This window comes from Physeter macrocephalus, chromosome 19 (assembly GCF_002837175.3).
Source record: "Physeter macrocephalus isolate SW-GA chromosome 19, ASM283717v5, whole genome shotgun sequence".
Classification (NCBI taxonomy): Eukaryota; Metazoa; Chordata; class Mammalia; order Artiodactyla; family Physeteridae; genus Physeter; species Physeter macrocephalus.
This window is the reverse complement of record NC_041232.1, coordinates 10,858,801-10,877,404: the sequence shown is the minus strand read 5'-3', so window position 1 is coordinate 10,877,404 and position 18,604 is coordinate 10,858,801. Positions and strand designations below refer to the sequence as shown.

At 37.9% G+C, this 18,604-nt stretch overlaps 1 protein-coding gene across 4 annotated transcripts in view; it reads left to right on the top strand.

Annotated features, from left to right (window-relative positions):
• NAA25 (N-alpha-acetyltransferase 25, NatB auxiliary subunit) overlaps positions 1 to 18,604 on the top strand; it is a 79,819-nt gene that overhangs the window by 48,881 nt on the left and 12,334 nt on the right. For all 4 annotated transcript variants that reach the window (XM_055080250.1, XM_055080248.1, XM_007114339.3 and 1 more), the window contains 9 exons: positions 92 to 272; positions 973 to 1,072; positions 6,483 to 6,634; positions 7,159 to 7,284; positions 11,353 to 11,596; positions 12,022 to 12,145; positions 13,553 to 13,618; positions 15,538 to 15,635; positions 17,409 to 17,519. In XM_055080250.1, coding sequence (XP_054936225.1) covers positions 92 to 272; positions 973 to 1,072; positions 6,483 to 6,634; positions 7,159 to 7,284; positions 11,353 to 11,596; positions 12,022 to 12,145; positions 13,553 to 13,618; positions 15,538 to 15,635; positions 17,409 to 17,519 — 1,202 coding nt within the window. The remainder of the gene's footprint in view (positions 1 to 91; positions 273 to 972; positions 1,073 to 6,482; positions 6,635 to 7,158; positions 7,285 to 11,352; positions 11,597 to 12,021; positions 12,146 to 13,552; positions 13,619 to 15,537; positions 15,636 to 17,408; positions 17,520 to 18,604) is intronic.

The window sequence follows — 18,604 nt, the reverse complement described above, 5'->3', positions numbered from 1 at the left end:
GATGGTGTCAGTTAGTTTTTATTTTTTAGCTTTGAGAAACCCCCATTTGCTGTCAAGGTCTGTGGATAATGCTGTTATATTTTGGTTCTAGGTGATGAGACTGCTGTGTGGCAGGCCCTGACTTTGCTGGAAGAGGGACTAACTCACAGCCCTTCCAATGCTCAATTCAAATTGCTGCTTGTTCGAATCTACTGTATGCTGGGGGCATTTGAACCGGTGGTGGATCTGTATTCCAGCCTTGATGCTAAGCATATCCAGCATGACACCATTGGGTTGGTAGTATATACTCTGAATAATGAGCAGCCAGCTACAGCAGTGTGGGGTCCTCATATATGGAACTCTAACATTCTGATTTTAGCAGACAAGTTGTTCCTGGTATTAAGCTTTGTAGATTAATCACCTGTTATGACCCATTGCAAAGCAGAAAGAGTTTTATCTTTCTCAGCATTTTGTGGTAATTTCAAATTTGAACAATTTAGAAATGGTTAAAAAAAAAAGTTTTCCCTAGATACAGGTAACAGTTATATACTTTGAACTCTTTTTCTTAGCACACATTGTTTTCAAGTCTTTACTTCTGCCTTGCAGTTGAGGTTGTTGACACTTGTATGTTATATGTTGACCCCAGAGATCCTTTGAATTTGTATTTTGACTATTCTTTGTGATGAATCAAGGGTATTTTCTCTGTGTCCTGTAGAGCTGTTTTAGGAAGACAATATTCTGTTCTCTAACAACTTGTGTTCCATTAATCATCTGAGTGTAAGAAAGCATGGCATAGAGCTTTAGGTCTCCCACAAAACTGAATTAACTTCGCTGTTTTTTAAAATTTGATTCTGTGAATTAGATCATTTCTATGGCCGCATGTTTTAACTTTTCGAATGCCTAGCTGTTTTTCTACCGTAGTAATTTGAAGTGTAGTATTTGATACTAGAGGTGGGTAGGTATAACCTTTTCTTTTCTTTTCTTCCGACCTAGTTATCTTTTGACCCGATACGCCGAATCCCTAGGTCAGTATGCTGCTGCATCCCAGTCCTGTAACTTCGCGCTCAGGTTTTTCCACTCCAACCAGAAAGATGTAAGTGAAAAAAAATTTATTTTTTAATATGGTCTTGGCCTGCTGAAAGAACATGATTCAGAGAGCGTCTTCCCTCGGGTCACAAGTACACATATTAAGGTGCACCACGCTGTACTCACGTGTGCCCTTAGTCTATAGCTTACTGGCCAAGGCTGTTAGGTAGAGGTAAGGAGTTTTTGTGGTTGTTCGAAGGGTATGTTAAATAGAATCCATGAGAAGGTGCATTTAAAACTGGGTATTGGGGCTTCCCTGGTGGCGCAGTGGTTGCGCGTCCGCCTGCCGATGCAGGGGAACCGGGTTCGCGCCCCGGTCTGGGAGGATCCCACATGCCGCGGAGCAGCTGGGCCCGTGAGCCATGGCCGCTGGGCCTGCGCGTCCGGAGCCTGTGCTCCGCAAAGGGAGAGGCCGCAGCGGAGGGAGGCCCGCATACCACAAAAAAAAAAAACAAAAAAAACAAAAAAAACTGGGTATTAGCAGAATACGAAGTGCCTCTTAGGTCTGTGTTTTAATCTTAAGAGACTTTCTAAGGGTATAAGAAATAGCCCATAAGAGTGTATAGCCTGGGATGCCATATATGATTTTGCGATAGCAGTTGTTCTCGCTTACTTTTATTGATTTCTGAAGTTTATAACCACCGTGTTCTTTATCAACAGAGTATACTTACCTTTTCTTACAATTATAAAATTGACCAATTTCAGGACACTTTAAGAAACTTAGGTCAGTAGTATGTTTTTTGGTGTTTTTTTTTGCGGTACGAGGGCCTCTCACCGCTGCGACCCCTCCCGCCGCGGAGCACAGGCTCCGGATGCGCAGGCCCAGCGGCCAGGGCCCACGGGCCCAGCCGCTCCGCGGCATGTGGGATCCCCCCGGACCGGGGCACGAACCCGTGTCCCCTGCATCAGCAGGCGGACTCCCAACCACTGCGCCACCAGGGAAGCCCAGTAGTATGTTTTTTAAAGTAACAATAAATAAGATAGAGCTTTTATGTGCCATAATGAAAGGATGGGATTTGCACCATATTTTTCACTGCAAGCAGATGTGATCTCCACTTGTCAGTTAATCAGAAGTTATTGTGGAAAAACCATATGGTCTCTACTCAGTCGAGGTATGTAAAACCACCCAGGAACATATGTGGAGATAAGGTGCGTCTCTACAGTGGTCACACTACCTGCTTGCTTCTCATGTGCTTCTAAGACTCATACTTGGAATTTCTCCATGCCAGGTATCTGCCCATAGTGTTCCATTTTTCATGGTCTAACAGCAACTAAGAAACTTGGCAAGGAAGCTGGTTTCTGAGGTTCTTCTTGGCAAAGCACTCATGAGGATTTTTTTTAAAAACCCTTTTGTAAATATGACTGCTATACCTAATTTATCTTCCATCTAATTCTTTAAGCTTGTGTTAAATAGAAAGCTTGGACAGGGCAAAAGCATTTCTGACCAATAGAATATAGGTTTGTTGTTCTCAGCTTGCAATAATTATATTCTGACACACTTCAGGTCATGGCCTAGAGGGCTGGTGTAGCACGGGGTGGTGATCTTTGCATCATCAGTTGGCTTTTGAGCTCTATCCCTTTCCACCCATGGCTCCACTTCCCAACAGTGATTGTATCTCTGTTCAAACCTCATTTTGTGCCCTAGCTTCTGATCAGGGAGAGACAGAAGTGGGCATCAGCATTTAAACGTATTGCTCAGAAGCTGCTAGCCCAGCTTCACTGTCAGAAGGGCATCTCTAGGACCTTGGTTCTAAAATCTCTTAGCATAAGTGGGCAGTTGAGTTATAAATCTGTGAGTTTTCACTGTATATTCAAGTATCTGTGCTTGAGAAAAACAAATATCGTATATTAATGCATGTATGTTGAATCTGAAAGAATTGGTATAGACGATCTTATTTCCAAAGTAGAAATAGAGACATAGACATGGATACCAAGGGGGAAGGGGGGAGGGTGGGTTGAATTGGGAGATTGAGACTGACATATCTACACTATTGATACTATGTATAAAATAGATAACTAATGAGAACCTACTGTATAGCACAGGGAACTCTACTCAGTGCTCTGTGGTGACCTAAATGGGAAGGAAATCCAAAAGAGAGGGGATATATGTATACGTATAGCTGATTCACTTAGCTGTACAGTAGAAACTAACACAACATTGTAAAGCAACTATACTCCAATAAAAATTAAAAAAAAAAAAGTATCCATGCTTGCCCTTCTCTGTTTTCAAGAAGTTTCACTAACTGAGGAAAAAAATCAAAAGAAAAGTGTATTTCAAATCTCATTATTCTGGCTCTGATTACTGTGTTTCTAAGGAAGAGGTTAAGTAAACATTTGATATAGTGAAGAATCCTTTTCAAAGTTTTGTTTCTCAAATAGCTTGATGTGGATGTGGGGGGTAAATAAGGGATTAATCCAAGCCTGGTGTTTGGTTTTACTCCAGTTTTCAATCATCCAGCATTCTAGAAGAACTATATTGTTCATGAGTTGGTCAATAAAGGCACATTATTTTATACTAATAAAAATCAAGCTTTAATTTTTCTTCCCACAAATACTGTGTCTGAAGAAGTGTTTTGAAAACAACATGTGTGCGCGCGCGCGCACACACAAACACACACACACACAAACAACTGAATTGTAATAGGGAAAGGAGATCCCCAGAAGTGATATGAGAGGGCATGTTGTCCTCAGTGGCTTTTTGTATCTTTGTTTGATATTTTGCTGATGGTTGTGTGCGACAGGAGTGACTAATTCATCTGAATGTACATGATGCTGAAGCTGATAAAAGTAAAGCATTTTATTAATCTGGGACTAGGACTCTCTGCTTGAAATTTATTTTTATTACTACTAACTAAGAAAACAGCTATTTAATCACATTAAAGTAGATAATTGGGGAGAGAGCATGGAGGGGGCTAGGTCCTGGAGGTAAAAGCAAAACACAATACAGCAAGGAAAACATACCTTAAACCGTAATGCCCAGCCCAAGTCCCGGAATAGGAAAATGGAGACTGTGGTGTGGACTGTTTCCTACAGGAGTTTGAAGCTAAGAAAGATCATGATTGTAGTATTATACTGTATGTGTTAAACCTTCTGATAGTGTTAGAAATACGTCTCTGGAAAGCTAAAGCTCTACGCTCTGCATCTTTTATTCTTGGTAGTTTTTGGCACCCCCAGATGGTTTTTCCTTGAGTGACTGATGTATTTCAATTACCAACTAGCTCTTTGAAAGAACATCTACTCCTTAAATGGAAAATCTGCTTTGTAAGGCTTTTTGCTGTGGGATTGAAAGTTGTATTTGGAAGGTCGATGTAGGGCTTTTCTTTTTGGAAAGGTCGTTGTCTGCTGTCATCTTATTTGGAATAGAGTTTTATAATATAAACACTAGAGTTTAGATTCACATATCTCCAAAAGTAACTTACATGTTCATACTTAAAAAAAAATTGCCTTTACAAGTCTCCATTTTAGGTATTCATGAAGATCATTATTCAAGGGTTTAATGTCCATGTATTTTGCTAATTTTTACAGTGACCAGGGTTCATTTCAGGAATCCATATGGGATCTCAATAGCCTCATTGGTACATAAATGAGTAGAAATGGGTACAGACAACATTCTCTGATATTCAGAAGTCTTTAAAGTACCCATGGCTTCCAGTTTTGCCTGCAGTTCCAATAGGTCGTTGTTTCTTCAAATCATGGTGCTTCCTCAGTCTGTCCTATTGGTAGCTGCCCAGGCCCTTTTCTAGCTCTGCAGTGATACTTTACTGCAGTATTAAAGGAGGACTATCTTAAAAAAAGAAGCCAGAGAACTGTAGTTGCCTTCTTAGTTTGTTAAAGGACTGCATTCCTTTTTTGTGGCCCCTTATTTTTCTCTTGCCATTTTTCTAAAGTGGTATTCCATGGACCACTCAGAAGTTAAAACTTCCTCTACACTTGGTAAGGCTGAGTTCTTTCCTTTAATCATAGCTATTTTGGAACTGTAATTAATAAATTTGATTGAAATCACCAAAGTCAAATTTTTATCCTGATTAGTTGCTGGATCATATGTTTCTAACCAGCCATTTTTTTCAAACTGCAAGGTCCTATTGCACGGGCTGATGGTAAACCTTGCTATGTTTTCCAAACCAAGAGGCATTGGATAGGCATATGTGTTTAGGGTATCCTGGCCTCTTCTTGACTGAGCGTATCACTGTCCTTTAATCAAGCTAGAAGGTACACTTGAGCTTTTTCAGATAGTCCTTCTTTAAACCTGCAGGATCACAAGTAATCTTTTTAATTTTCTTGTGTCCGTCCGTCTTTAATTTCTCCAGATACTGCAGGCAAACAGCTCGCCGAGGTGTCCCATGGGGGTTTAAAAGCCGCATCGAATGCAGTTGAATTAGCGCCCGTGGCGCAATCCCGCGGCCTGAAATGAACCCTGCGAGGCTGTGTATCAGAGGGTATGTTGTTGACTATTGGCCTATTTTCCTGTTGGGCAAATTATTCGGTCATAATGGAGATGGGGGCAGAGCTGACTGAGGCTGTGCAAAAAGTCTGTCTTTTCTAGAAAGGATCTTTGGGGGCAGACATCAACTTTGAGTTTAGTACTTTACTTAGCCCAAAAGGGTGCCCTTCTGACTTCCGATACTGATGGCGTAGGCCCACACCCATGAAATGTTCTTCCCTGAGGTGTTCTTCTGTTGTGCCAGAATTTCTGTTTAGGTTTCTTTATCTTGCCTCTGTTCATGTTTCATCTGTATATATGTATTAACCTAATTAAAGCACATGTGGTGTATGTTATGGGATTTTCTAGCATAGTAGTTTGGATGGACAGGTAACCTGGTTTTTGCATTTTCTGTCCTCAGAATGGATGATGACATGAATTTTTATAGGTCTTTTGTTTGGTGTCTTCTATCTTGATGCAATGCACATATTCCTGTGTTTGTGATATATTATTCAGAAGTAAACAAAACCAAGGAGCAGCCTGTCTTTTTTCTGAAGGACAGTAATTTTTATTTGTGGTGGTGGTGGGATGGTTATATTATTCTGGTGTTTTGGGAACCTTTGTATAAAACAAAGTTTATCTTAGATGCAGAAAAACATGGAGTAATATCCCTTCCACAATGGCACTAACCAAAACCTTGACTGATGTGGTATAACAAAACCTTCAGTCCTGTTGAAATGAACATAACTGCTAGGAGAAAGTCTACATGGTGGTAGCAGCAGCTAAATATTATTAGTAGTAATATTAGTGAAGAAGACATTTGACTCCAGAATAAGATAGAAGAAAAATATCATTTTTAAAAGCTGATAAGAATTTTACAGATTAGATTCAACACCTTAATTTTAGTTTGAGTGTTGTTTTGTTTTGTCTGGCAAGGTTTGTCTTCATTGCCTGACATGTGAAATGTTTATACCAAGGTGATGTCTTTCCTTCCCAGACCTCAGAATATATTATTCAAGCTTACAAATATGGTGCATTTGAGAAGATCCCAGAGTTTATCGCTTTTAGGAACAGGCTGAATAATTCTCTTCATTTTGCACAAGTCCGTACTGAACGGATGTTGTTAGACCTTCTACTTGAAGCAAATGTGTAAGTATTGCACAAGAGCTAATAAGGAACTAAGACATTAGATCAGATGCTGAGAGCCATTAATGGGCCTCATGGGTGTCATTAGCGGGCTTAAGCTAAAGAAAAATGGGGAAAAAAAATGTAGGAGGGAACAGGGAAGAAAGGGGAAGGTGTCTGTCATGGGGAGTGATACGGTACTGCCAGCACCATCCCAGGTTCCATACAGAAACCAGCTCAGGTTTCTCAGGTCATCATCCCTGGCCCATATTATGTTTACAAGCTTCCCCATACCCTGCAAACATGGGATTTCAGGAATTAATGCTGATGAACTTTATTTTGGTTGGGCCTCCAGATGCCTTTCTTTTGCTGTGTAGCAGGCCAGAACCAGTGCTTCGTTCTATTTCACGTTATATGAGCTTTTACTTCCGAATATTAAAGCCTTCCTTTGTTCCTTCACTCTTTCTAGTAAAACAAAGTCCTGGCTAACATGTTTTCGTGACTATTTTATTATTGAATAATACTTAAATAAATTTTCATTATCACAGATCAGCCAGCTTAGCAGAAAGTATAAAGTCAATGAATCTTCGGCCAGAAGAAGATGACATTCCATGGGAAGCCTTGCGAGACAACAGAGACTTAAATGTTTTCTTTAGCTGGGATCCAAAAGACAGGTAACTTGAATTTAACCCTAAGCAATTTATTTTTAAAGAATCAAGATGAATTTAAGAGTTTTATATATTATATTATATATTACGTATATATAATAACATTTTTATTGTAGGGATCAGAAAATATAGGTAAGCCAAAGGAAGAAAAGAAAACCTCACCCCTATGTTGAGATTACTGGTTAATCTAAAAGTTAATTCCTCCTTCACAGCATACATGAAAACGGATTCCAGATGGATTAAAGATTATATGTTAAAACTTAGAAGAAAATATAAAAAATATTTTTAAATGGTTGGGAAAGTCTTTCTCAGCATTACATCAGATCTGGAAACAAAGGATTTGACCTCTAAATATTAGTCTTCTGTATAGAAGTAAATTTGTTAACAAGTTCTAGAGGTATCTGGTAAATTGGTAAATTTCTTCATATATATTAATATCCTTCACATATACAGAGAACTCAATAAATCAATAAGAAGATAAATGAAAAACAAATGGGGCAAAGGGTTTAATAGGAAATTAAAGAAATGTACTTTACAGCAATAAAGATTTGTATTTTAATCAGACGAAGATTTAACCTACGATATAAAAAAAGATTAATCCTTGTTCTCAGCTAGGTTATGGGAAAGTGGTTGTTGTGAGTTTACATGGCAGTAAAACTTTATATAACCTTTCTATAGGGAATTTTAGTTATATGTATCAAGATTGAAAAGGCTGTGTACCATTTAATTCAGCAGAACCACTTCTAGGAAAGTGGAAACTAAGGAATAAGTGCACAAGTATGCAGAGACATGTATACAAGGTAGGTCTGAATATGCTGTAATTTGGGGGCTGCCAAGACTACATTCAGTGATCTGCCAGGACTCATGGGATTCTGCATGTAGTTGGACTCACAACTAAGTTTTTTTTACAACAAAAGGATACATGACAGGATCAGCAAAGGGAAAGACCTACAGGTGGAGTTTGGAAAACTCCATGCACAGACTTCCGGTGTTCTCCCCCTCCTACGAAGGAATATACTGAGCGTGCTCCTTTTTCCAGCAGCAAAAAATGCGGTATTTCTGTGCAATATTTCTGCCCAGAGAAGCCCATTAAAGATTTGCTGCCCAAGGTTTTCATCGGCTGGTGATGTAGGCACCCTCAGTCTAGCATGTACCAACATTTCAGACTCCCAGAAGGAAAGCACTGTTCACCCTTAACCACATAATTTGTACAAACAATCTAGGCAGGTGAGCCACTCTTGTCATTTAGGGAATGGTTGGCCTGCTAGGTTCCCAGACATCAGACAAGGGCCAACCTTGCAAATAGGCCCTTCTGAAGATAATAGCCTCAGGGCTGCTATGTTAACTTTTTTTTTTTTTTTTAAAGAATATTTGGTGGGGGGATTTTTTATTTATTTATTTGTTTGTTTTTATTTTTGACTGTGTTGGGTCTTCGTTGCTGTGTGTGGACTTTCCCTAGTTGCGGTGAGTGGGGGCTACTTTGTTGCAGTGAGTAGACCTCTCACTGTCGTGGCTTCTCTTGTTGCGGAGCACAGGCTTTAGGCATGCAGGCTTCAGTAGTTGTGGCACGTAGGCTGCTATGTTAACTTTTTTTTTTTTTTTAAAGAATATTTGGTGGGGGGATTTTTTATTTATTTATTTGTTTGTTTTTATTTTTGACTGTGTTGGGTCTTCGTTGCTGTGTGTGGACTTTCCCTAGTTGCGGTGAGTGGGGGCTACTTTGTTGCAGTGAGTAGACCTCTCACTGTCGTGGCTTCTCTTGTTGCGGAGCACAGGCTTTAGGCATGCAGGCTTCAGTAGTTGTGGCACGTAGGCTCAGTAGTTGTGGCTCGTGGGCTCTAGAGCACAGGTTCAGTAGTTGTGCACAGGCTTAGTTGCTCTGCGGCATGTGGGATCTCCCCAGGTCAGGGATCGAACCCATGTCCCCTGCATTGGCAGGCAGATTCTTAACCACTGCACCACCAGGCAAGCCCTATGTTAACTGTTTTCTGTACACACTGTCATAAAAAGATGCAGTTTGCAAAATAGTATAAACACTGTGAACGCATTTTATCTGTTTAAAGTATGTTTATTACATAAATATTTGTAGTTCATTTTCGTACATCGTATTGCAAAAGTCTGAAAGGATCTATACCAAGCATGTTTATATTGTGGGTTCTCCATCAGTAGTAATGTTGTAGGTATGACTTGTTGACATTTCCGTTATAAACTTTAATTTTGAATTGTTTATGCAAAATAACTGGATTTATGTTGTATTAGGCTGAAAGTTGACAATTTTGGCTACCATTTGTGGATTTTGACTTAGATTCATTATGCATATCAGAATCTTTTTTTTTAATAAGAGCATGGAAAAACATTTGGTGTAAACCGCTCTTTAACAAAGAATATTTAGTTTTTTTAAGCATAAAGTTTGACTGGCAGTTAACAGTGTGAAGCAGATCATATTTGTATTGATTGAAAAATGAAACTTAGAAACTTAGATTTTAAAAGTAGTGACAGTGCTTAGCTTACTATTATTTATCATTTGAATCATTTAAATTTAGTGAGAATATTAATTGAGAATGTTTTTCTTTCTAATTTTTATACTCTGTAAATAACGGTTTAAAAATAATAATGCATAATGAAACAATTCCAACATGAAAAATGTTTTTTACTTTTGTTACATAAAAATAATTTGAGTGCTTACTTAATATACCTTGAGTGGTTATCTAGTAAATCACTAAATAGATAGTGTCACTCAACAAATAATGTTATTCTGAAGGAATAAAGATTTCCAGTCGTTAAACAAAAACTAAATAATCAAGTGTTCTGTTTCAGGAATTCTAAATATGCCTTTCTAAGATCATTTTTATGGGTCATTTTTACCCTGAAAGTTTTAACTAATCGAAGTGATGGTTCAAAATAAATTTTAGAAAACTTAGGATAGCATGGATTCTGTTCCTATAACAGAATCTCAGTGGAATATTTTTCCCAAGACTAATACAAATTTAATCTGATTTTTTAAGACTTTGTTAGCTTCCATTTAAATGATAGTATAGGGACTTCCCCGGAAATCCGGTCCAATGGTTGAAACTCCACCTTCCAATGCAGGGGGTGCGGGTTTGATCCCTGGTCAGGGAACTAAGATCCCACATGCCGCGGGGTGCAGCCAAAAATTAAAAAAAAAAAAAAAAAAAGATGGTACAAGCATATACTCTTTGGTAGCATTTTTTGTTCTTCAGCCAAACAGAAGTGATTTTAATAAGGCTTAATAATATTTAATGGCAACCTTCTGTTCTATTTTAAAAATCTAGTCTTTTGACCACTTTGACTTTTTAAATACATGACATCTTTATCAAGTGCACTGAAGGTCTATTATAGGGAGAACTGGTTGGGAGACAATAAAAGTTTTGATTGTAAGTCATTCATTTAATTAAAAAGCATTGCCAATACAGCATGTTGTTATTTATATGCAATCAGAAAAAGGACATTCTTGTCAAGTTCCAAAATTTGTATATACTTTTAGGTTATAAGAGTTTATAGTTTTATTTATGACTTTGTAGATTATGTTATTTATGTGTGAAACAAAGCAGGAAAATATATTGAGAAAGAATTATGTTTATGGAGGAGTTTTTTAATGTGTTACATTTCTTAAATGTAAACATATATTTCTAATGCGTACTTAAGTAATGTTTAAGGAAACCAAAGTAATGCATCGTTGTGCATGTTGGCAGTGTCAAAAATAAAACCATTTTGGTGGTTAAAAATATATATATATTGTGGGTTCTTGGTTATGAGGTCCCGTTTTCCTTTTACTTTTTTAACTTTTCTGTCATTTGAATTTTTTATATTACGTATTTTATCATCAGAAAAATGAATCTCACGTAAGGGGAAAACGACTTGTTAGGTAGGTTATCTTTCCCATTTTATGGATACCTAAATGGGGACTTGGACTGTTTTGGTTTGTCCAAGATCATTCAGCTATTAAATGAAAGCTGGGACCATTCAAAGTCGTCTTGACTGATGAAAGTGAACTTTGAGAGCTTTAAAGTTAACACGAATAAAATGGATGGTTTGCGGATGTTTCTTTTTAAGGGACGTTTCTGAGGAACATAAGAAACTTTCCTTGGAGGAGGAGACAATGTGGTTAAGAATCCGTTCCTTAACCTTGAGGCTGATCAGTGGACTTCCAAGTCTTAACCATTCTGTTGGGCCAGAGAACTCAGAGAAGACCACTGAGAATGGAGTATCCTCCCGGATTGATATTTTCCGTTTGCTCCTTCAACAGCTGGAGGTGGCCCTGGAGACGGGAAAGCGATTTATTGAGAATGACATTCAGGTATCATCAGTGCGTATTTACAATCAAAGCTACAATAATATGTGTCTGTCTTTTTGAAAATAGGAATTGGGGATGGGTGAGTAGTAAAGAACAGTATTTTGTCCCACTTTATGGCATCTACAGGAAAAAGACAAACTTTAAACTTGGGGAATTGCAGAGGCTTCCTCAATATCCAAATTGGATAGTGAGGAAAAGCAAAATAGCTTTTTTGTGATGGTAAACTTTTTAATACCTGTCAACAAATTAATACAGCGTTTCTGTTTTCACCATAATGATTTGGTTATTATTAGCTTGCTGATCAGTGCTTTGTAACTTAATCATGGAGACAGATTTTTATCCAGTTCCTTGTTTTCTCATTTTGTATTTTATGAATTTAAATTTCAGTGGATTTAAAGAACATTTAAAGAACTTTTTTTCCTTTCCAGTATCCTTTCCTTGGTCCTGTACCTACCAGAATGGCTGGATTCTTTAATTCTGGCTGTTCTCAGTGTCAGACCAGCTCTTTTTATCTTGTTAGTGATATTTATGAGCTGGACATCAATGGTTTAGGTAAGTGTATACTTGCATGAGTATATTTACAGGGTCTTTGTCACTGAAAACTTAGTAAATGCAACAAAATATAACCTCACATATTTGGAAAAATTTGGAGGAGATGGGAGCTGGAAGCTGTTCTGGAATGTCTAGTTTGCTATACAAGAAAGTCCATTAAACAGTTTACAAAATAATGTTTAGAAGTTTAAGTCCGTTCCATATATTTTTTTTAACCCGCCCTGCTGCGCCCCCCACACCCCGTCCCTGCACCTCTAAATGCCGCTCACTCCCTTTCCCTCATTTTCCCACTTTTGTTTTAAGTCTGTTCCATATTTAAAATCAATTTTTAGGGCCAAAAGTTGAAGAAATCCTTGATTTGTTGAAATATTGTTGGATTTCACGTTGAATTATTTTCATTCATTCATTTAAACATTTTTTTAAAATTGAAGTATAGTTGATTTATAATGTTATGTTAGTTTCTGGTGTACAGCAGAGTGATTCAGCTATACCTGTGTATATATACAGGTATTTTCATATTCTTTTCCATTCTGGTTTATGATAGGATATTGAATATAGTTCCCTGTGCTATACAGTAGGACCTTGTTGTTTATCTGTTTTATGTATAGTAGTTTGTATCTGCTAATCCCAAACTCCTAATTTATCCCTCCCCCATCCCCTTTCCCCTTTGATAACCATAAATTTGTTTTCTATGTCTATGAGTCTGTTTCTGTTTTATAAATAACTTCATTTGTATCAGATTAAATTCTTTACTTAAAAATGAAGGCCTAGGGACTACCCTGGTGGTCCAGTGGGTAAGGCTCTGTGCTCCCAATGCAGGGGGCCAGGGTTCAATCCCTGGTTGGGGAACTAGATCCCGCATGCATGCCGTAACTAAGAGTCTGCATGCCACAACTAAGAAGTCTGCATGCTGCAACTAAAGATCCCGCATGCCACAACAAAGACCTGGTGTGGCCAAAATAAATAAATAAATATTTTAAAAAAGAAAGAAGAAGGCCTAAACTTTGTGGGGAAAAGATTTTTTTCTAAGCTGTCAACCCAGCGAGAGTCACAAATACCATATAGGTCATGTTTTTTTGTTTGTGTTTTGTTTTTCCCAAGTCGTAAGGTTTGTGGATACTGTAATTTAGAGTATTTGAAACACGTAGATTTCTGGTCCTCCTAGAGAATCTTAGGTAGTGCATTTGGCAGAACAGTAATTAATACCTTTCTTTGCCTTTTTTCTTTCCCTTTCTCTTTCCTTTTCTCCTTTTCCTGTCCTTCATCTTTCTCTCAGTAATGGAATTTAGAGGCCTGTGGGTCTTAAGAGAAAAGAAAATGTCCTTGCCTATGCTTCCAGGTATTGGTCTTGCTTCTTTATCTTACTAAAAATTGAATTGAAAGTTTTTCATTGTGTTTCAATTTTAGAGGATACAATGGAGATCCAGGATCGAGTAGAGAATAGTCTTAAGTCTTTACTAGAACAGTTAAAAGGTAAGTGGTCTTAACTGTGGATTCCCATATTGTATCTGATTGTCTGACAGTAGCTCATTTGTTCATAGAAACTTGCAAGAGGTTTTGAAAAATAATAATGCACACTTTTTGGTATTTTTAAAGACTTTGTTTCTAACTTTAAAAAGTTTTGATTACAAAAGTAGTAGACACCTATTGTAAAACAGTACACAAGTGGGTATGGTCTTTTCCCCTTTCCCAGCCCCATTCCTGCAGAGGTAAGTAGGTACGTGCTGTTGGCACTTTGCAGTCTGTATTTCTACATACCACGTCAACAGTCATACATGTGTGTTTGGAAATACATAGTAGTGATTTTTTTTAAAAAAAATATGAAAAGGTATAATACATGCTTTTCTGGCTTTAATTATTTGTTATCTTGGACATTTTACCATGTCAGTTATATACACACCCCATTTGTTTTAAGGGCTGCATAATATTCCACAGTATTGTATCAATGTACCAGATTGATTTATATGCTCTGAGTATGTAATATATTATGCATAACAATGCTGACATAAATATATTGGGACACAATTGTTTGGGTACTTATTTGAGTATTTCCTTGGGGTTAAATTCCTAGCAGTGAAATTATTTGTTAAAGGATATACATATGCATTTTTTTTTAACTCTCTCAAATACTTAAAAAAATTATTATTATTTTATTTAACTATAGTTGATTTACAATACTGTGTTAGTTTCATGTGTACAGCTTCAGATTCTTTTCCATTATAGATTATTGTGCATTTAAAATCTATAAGGGTCTTTCTTTTTAGGAGCCTAAAAAGCCTTTTATTTTGTTGCTCAAATGAAGACTGAGAATTGAAAGATGATTGAGATTATGAGAATAAAACCTGGTATTTGTTATGAAGGTGCATTTCTACCATGCACATTGGTCTTTTAGTCTATAAAGGCACAAGTTCTTTTAAACCATCCACTTGAAGTCTTATCTTTATTGTGCCAGTGGCCTATCTGTGGAAAGGCGTATCTGGTGTTTATTTATTTTTTAAACAGTTATCCCATATTTTATTTTATTTTATTTTTTAAAAATTATTTATTTATTTATTTGGTTGCACTGGGTCTTAGTTGCGGCAGGCAGGCTCCTTAGTTGCAGCACGTGGGCTTCCTTAGTTGTGGCATGTGAACTCTTAATTGCGGCACGCATGTGGGGTCTAGTTCCCTGACCATGGATTAACCCAGGCCACCTGCACTGGAAGCGTGGAGTCTTAACCACTGGACCACCAGGGAAGTCCCTGTAGCTGGTGTTTAGACCCTAGAATATATAATTTATTATAAGTCTGCCTTTTATGTTTTGAAGACAATAGAGCAGTAGTCATGTGGCTTTTTAAAGAGCTTAAAATAGGGCTTCCCTGGTGGCACAGTGGTTGGGAGTCTGCCTGCCAATGCAAGGGACACGGGTTCAAGCCCTGGTCCAGGAAGATCCCACATGGCACGGAGCAGCTAAGCCTGTGAGCCACAACTGCTGAGCCTGCGCTCTAGGGCCCACGAGCCACAACTACTGAGCCCACTCACCACAACTACTGAAGCCCGTGCGCCTAGAGCCCGTGCTCCACAACAAGAGAAGCCACCGCAATGAGAAGCCTGTGCACCGCAACGAAGATTAGTCCCCGCTCGCCACAACTAGAGAAAGCCTGCGGGCAGCAACAAAGACCCAATGCAGCCAAAAACAATAAATAAATAAAATAAAATAATAAAATAAACTTAAAAAATAAATAAAGAGCTTAAAATAGATATTCTTTGGTGTTTTGTTTCATTGGGGTGGGGGAGCTTTCTGGATTAAATCTTTATATTTGCTTATTCTTTATTAGATTGTGCATTGTGTTCCTAAAAATAACATTGAAACAAAAGCTGAATAAAACCATAAAATATTTTTCTGTTTTCAGATGTCTTCAGTAAATGTAAAGGTGATCTCTTAGAAGTTAAAGATGGTAACTTGAAAACACATCCTACTCTTTTAGAAAATCTAGTCTTCTTGGTTGAGGTATGTTTTTGTTCTCTTTGTGAAAAACTCAATTTTCCTTAATTGTATGCAGGATTAATTTTTCAAAAATGAACAGGAAGTAGGCACCTTATGCCTGTAATTTAACCCATCACTCCCACCTTTTGTTAATTGAAAAGCAATTTCAATTTTCTGAACTAATTCCTTCCAAGGATATCAGGAGAATTTCATTCATAATGTTAGGGTAAAACTTCTTGAAATTTGCTTTACAAATCTCTAAAGATTCCTCAGATTCACTGCAAATCTAGCTCTCTTCTGTTCATTTTCCTTTTTGACTCAACTATTATGTAGTTTAAGTTAATTCTGCCAGCTTTCTAAATTTGTTGCTGCTGTTCACTAATTGCTGGGATTCTGCATTATGAAGGAGAATCCAGGAGCTGATGTAGCAAAACACTTTTTTTCTTTTAGCCAGAGAGAGAAAGAAGAGGATCACAAACACTCATAATCCATTATCTTTTTTCTGTTTATTTTGTCACATGTTTATTTACTTTCTTTTTCTACTAGCCTGTAAGCTTCCTGAAGGCAATATTCTCTGTTTTGGTGACATTTTAAGTGCCTAAGAGATACTTAATGAATGAATGAGAAATAATTGCATGTATATATGTACGTGAATACACTGTAGCATAGGTGAAGACATGTAAACACCTAACTTAATTCAAAGAAGAACATGTGCTGACCAACTGGGGAGATTTCTTCATACACAATTTAAGGTTCGCAGGTGAGGCAGTATCTTATCTGGATGGAGAGGTGGGTGGGGAGAGGCATATTTTACAGAACCTTTGGATTCCATACCTGGGAATTTGGACTTTTCACTTCAGTGAAAAGGATGTTAATGGATCCCCATCTTCTGAAAGGAAGTGAAAGAAAATTGGACTGAGTAGAGCACGTGTCCTGAACCCCCGGGCCAAGGACTGTTAACCAGTCTGTTAACAGACTGCTAGGAACTGGGCCATACAGCAGGAGGTGAGCAGCAGGTGAGCGAAGCTTCACCTGTGTTTACAACCGCTCCCCATCACCTGCATTACCACCTGAGCTCCGCCTCCTGTCAGATCAGCGGTGGCATCACATTCTCATAGGAGCGTGAACCCTACCGTGAACTGCGCACGTGAGGGATCTAGGTTGCGCGCTCCTCATGAGAATCTAATGCCTGATGATCTGAGGTGGAGCTGAGGCAGTGATACTGGCACTGGGGAGTGGCTGCAAATACAGATTATCATTAGCAGAGAGGTTTTGACTGCACAGAGACCATAATAAATCAATTGCTTGCAGACTCATATCAAAACCCTATCAGTGAGTGGCAAGTGAAAACAAGCTCAGGGCTCCCACTGATTCTGCATTATGGTGAGTTGTATAATTATTTCATTATATATTACAGTGTAATTATAATAGAAATAAAGCGCACAATAAATGTAATGAGCCTGAATCATCCCCAAACCATCCCCCCGTCCATGGAAAAATTGTCTTCCACCAAACCGGTCCCTGGTGCCAAAAAGGTTGGGGACCACTGGAGTAGAGGATGCGTTTAGAGCTGGGAGAGCCAGAAGAAAGAATAAAGACAGTATTCTGAGTAGGAGATGAAGACCTGGATCAATGTGGTGATTGTAGAAATTAGAGAGTGGAGACTTACAAGAGAACTTGAAGAGATTTGCATAGAAGAGCTGTTTGCATAGAATTTGTTTAGTTCATAATCTTTGTTCTTGATAGATATCTTGAGTGTAATCCTTATTGATGAATTTGCAATTTTTCCTCTTTCAGACTATTTCTATTATCCTTTGGGTGTCCAGTTACTGTGAGAGTGTCCTGCGACCATACAAATTAAATTTACAGAAAAAGAAGAAGAAGAAAAAAGAAACCAGCATCATCATGGTAATAACAGAGAAAACACAAGTAACAATCTGGCTGCATGCTGCCTTTTCTTTTCACTGTTTTCCTGCATTTTGTAAGAGATCATAGGACCCAATATGCATTCATTTTCTCTCCCCAGCTTTTTAAAAAAATTATACACCTGCAGAAAAGCTGAAAGACTAGTATAATGACACCCAGACATCCTTACCTAGATTCACCACTGTTAACAATTTGCCACATTTGCTTTCTCTCTCTCTCTCTCTCTCTCTCTCTCTCTCTCTCTCTCTCTCTCTCTCTCTCTCTCTCTCTCATATTCTCTACCTCCCCCACCCCCATTTGTTGAACCATTTGAAAGAAAAGTACAGACTGTGATACTTAACACACCAGGGTAGAACAGGGGCAGTCTCCTGCAAAACCATAATACTCAAGATATTTTCACACTCAAGATATTTAATATTGATACAATAATATTACAATGTCCATATTAACCTTTTCCCTGTTATCCCAGTTACATCCGTATAGTCTTTTTCAGAATACTAGAATCCTACTAAGGATCTGACACAGCTTTTAGTTGTCATTTCTCTGTACCTTTCTTTCATCAAGTGTACTTCCTTAGCTTTTGTTTGTCTTTATTGTTGAAAAGTCTAGCTAGGTTTTTGGTAGACTGTCCCACAGTCTGGATTTGGCTAATTGTTTCCGTAGATTTAGGTTAAACATAGATGCTGTGTCCTTTTTAGCAATTAAATTAAGAGGCACTAATGTTGTTATGTCCCATTATTGATAATTTCAGATTTAATTATTTGATAAAGGAAGTATCTGCTGGATTTCTTTATTGTAAGAGTGTCTTTCCTCCCCGTGTAATTAATCTGTGAGATGATGCTTTGAGACTCTGAATATTCTGTTCCCCACCAGCCTTTCACCCACTGGTTTTAACATCCATTGTTAGTCTAACTTGCATGAATCATTTATTTCTTTGGTGGTTCCACAATGGTGATTTAAAAAAATTCTACCAATCATTTATTAACTGGCATTCTGTAAAATAGAGCTGTGTATATATATATTTGTGTGTGTGTGTGTGTGTGGTACGCGGGCCTCTCACTGTTGTG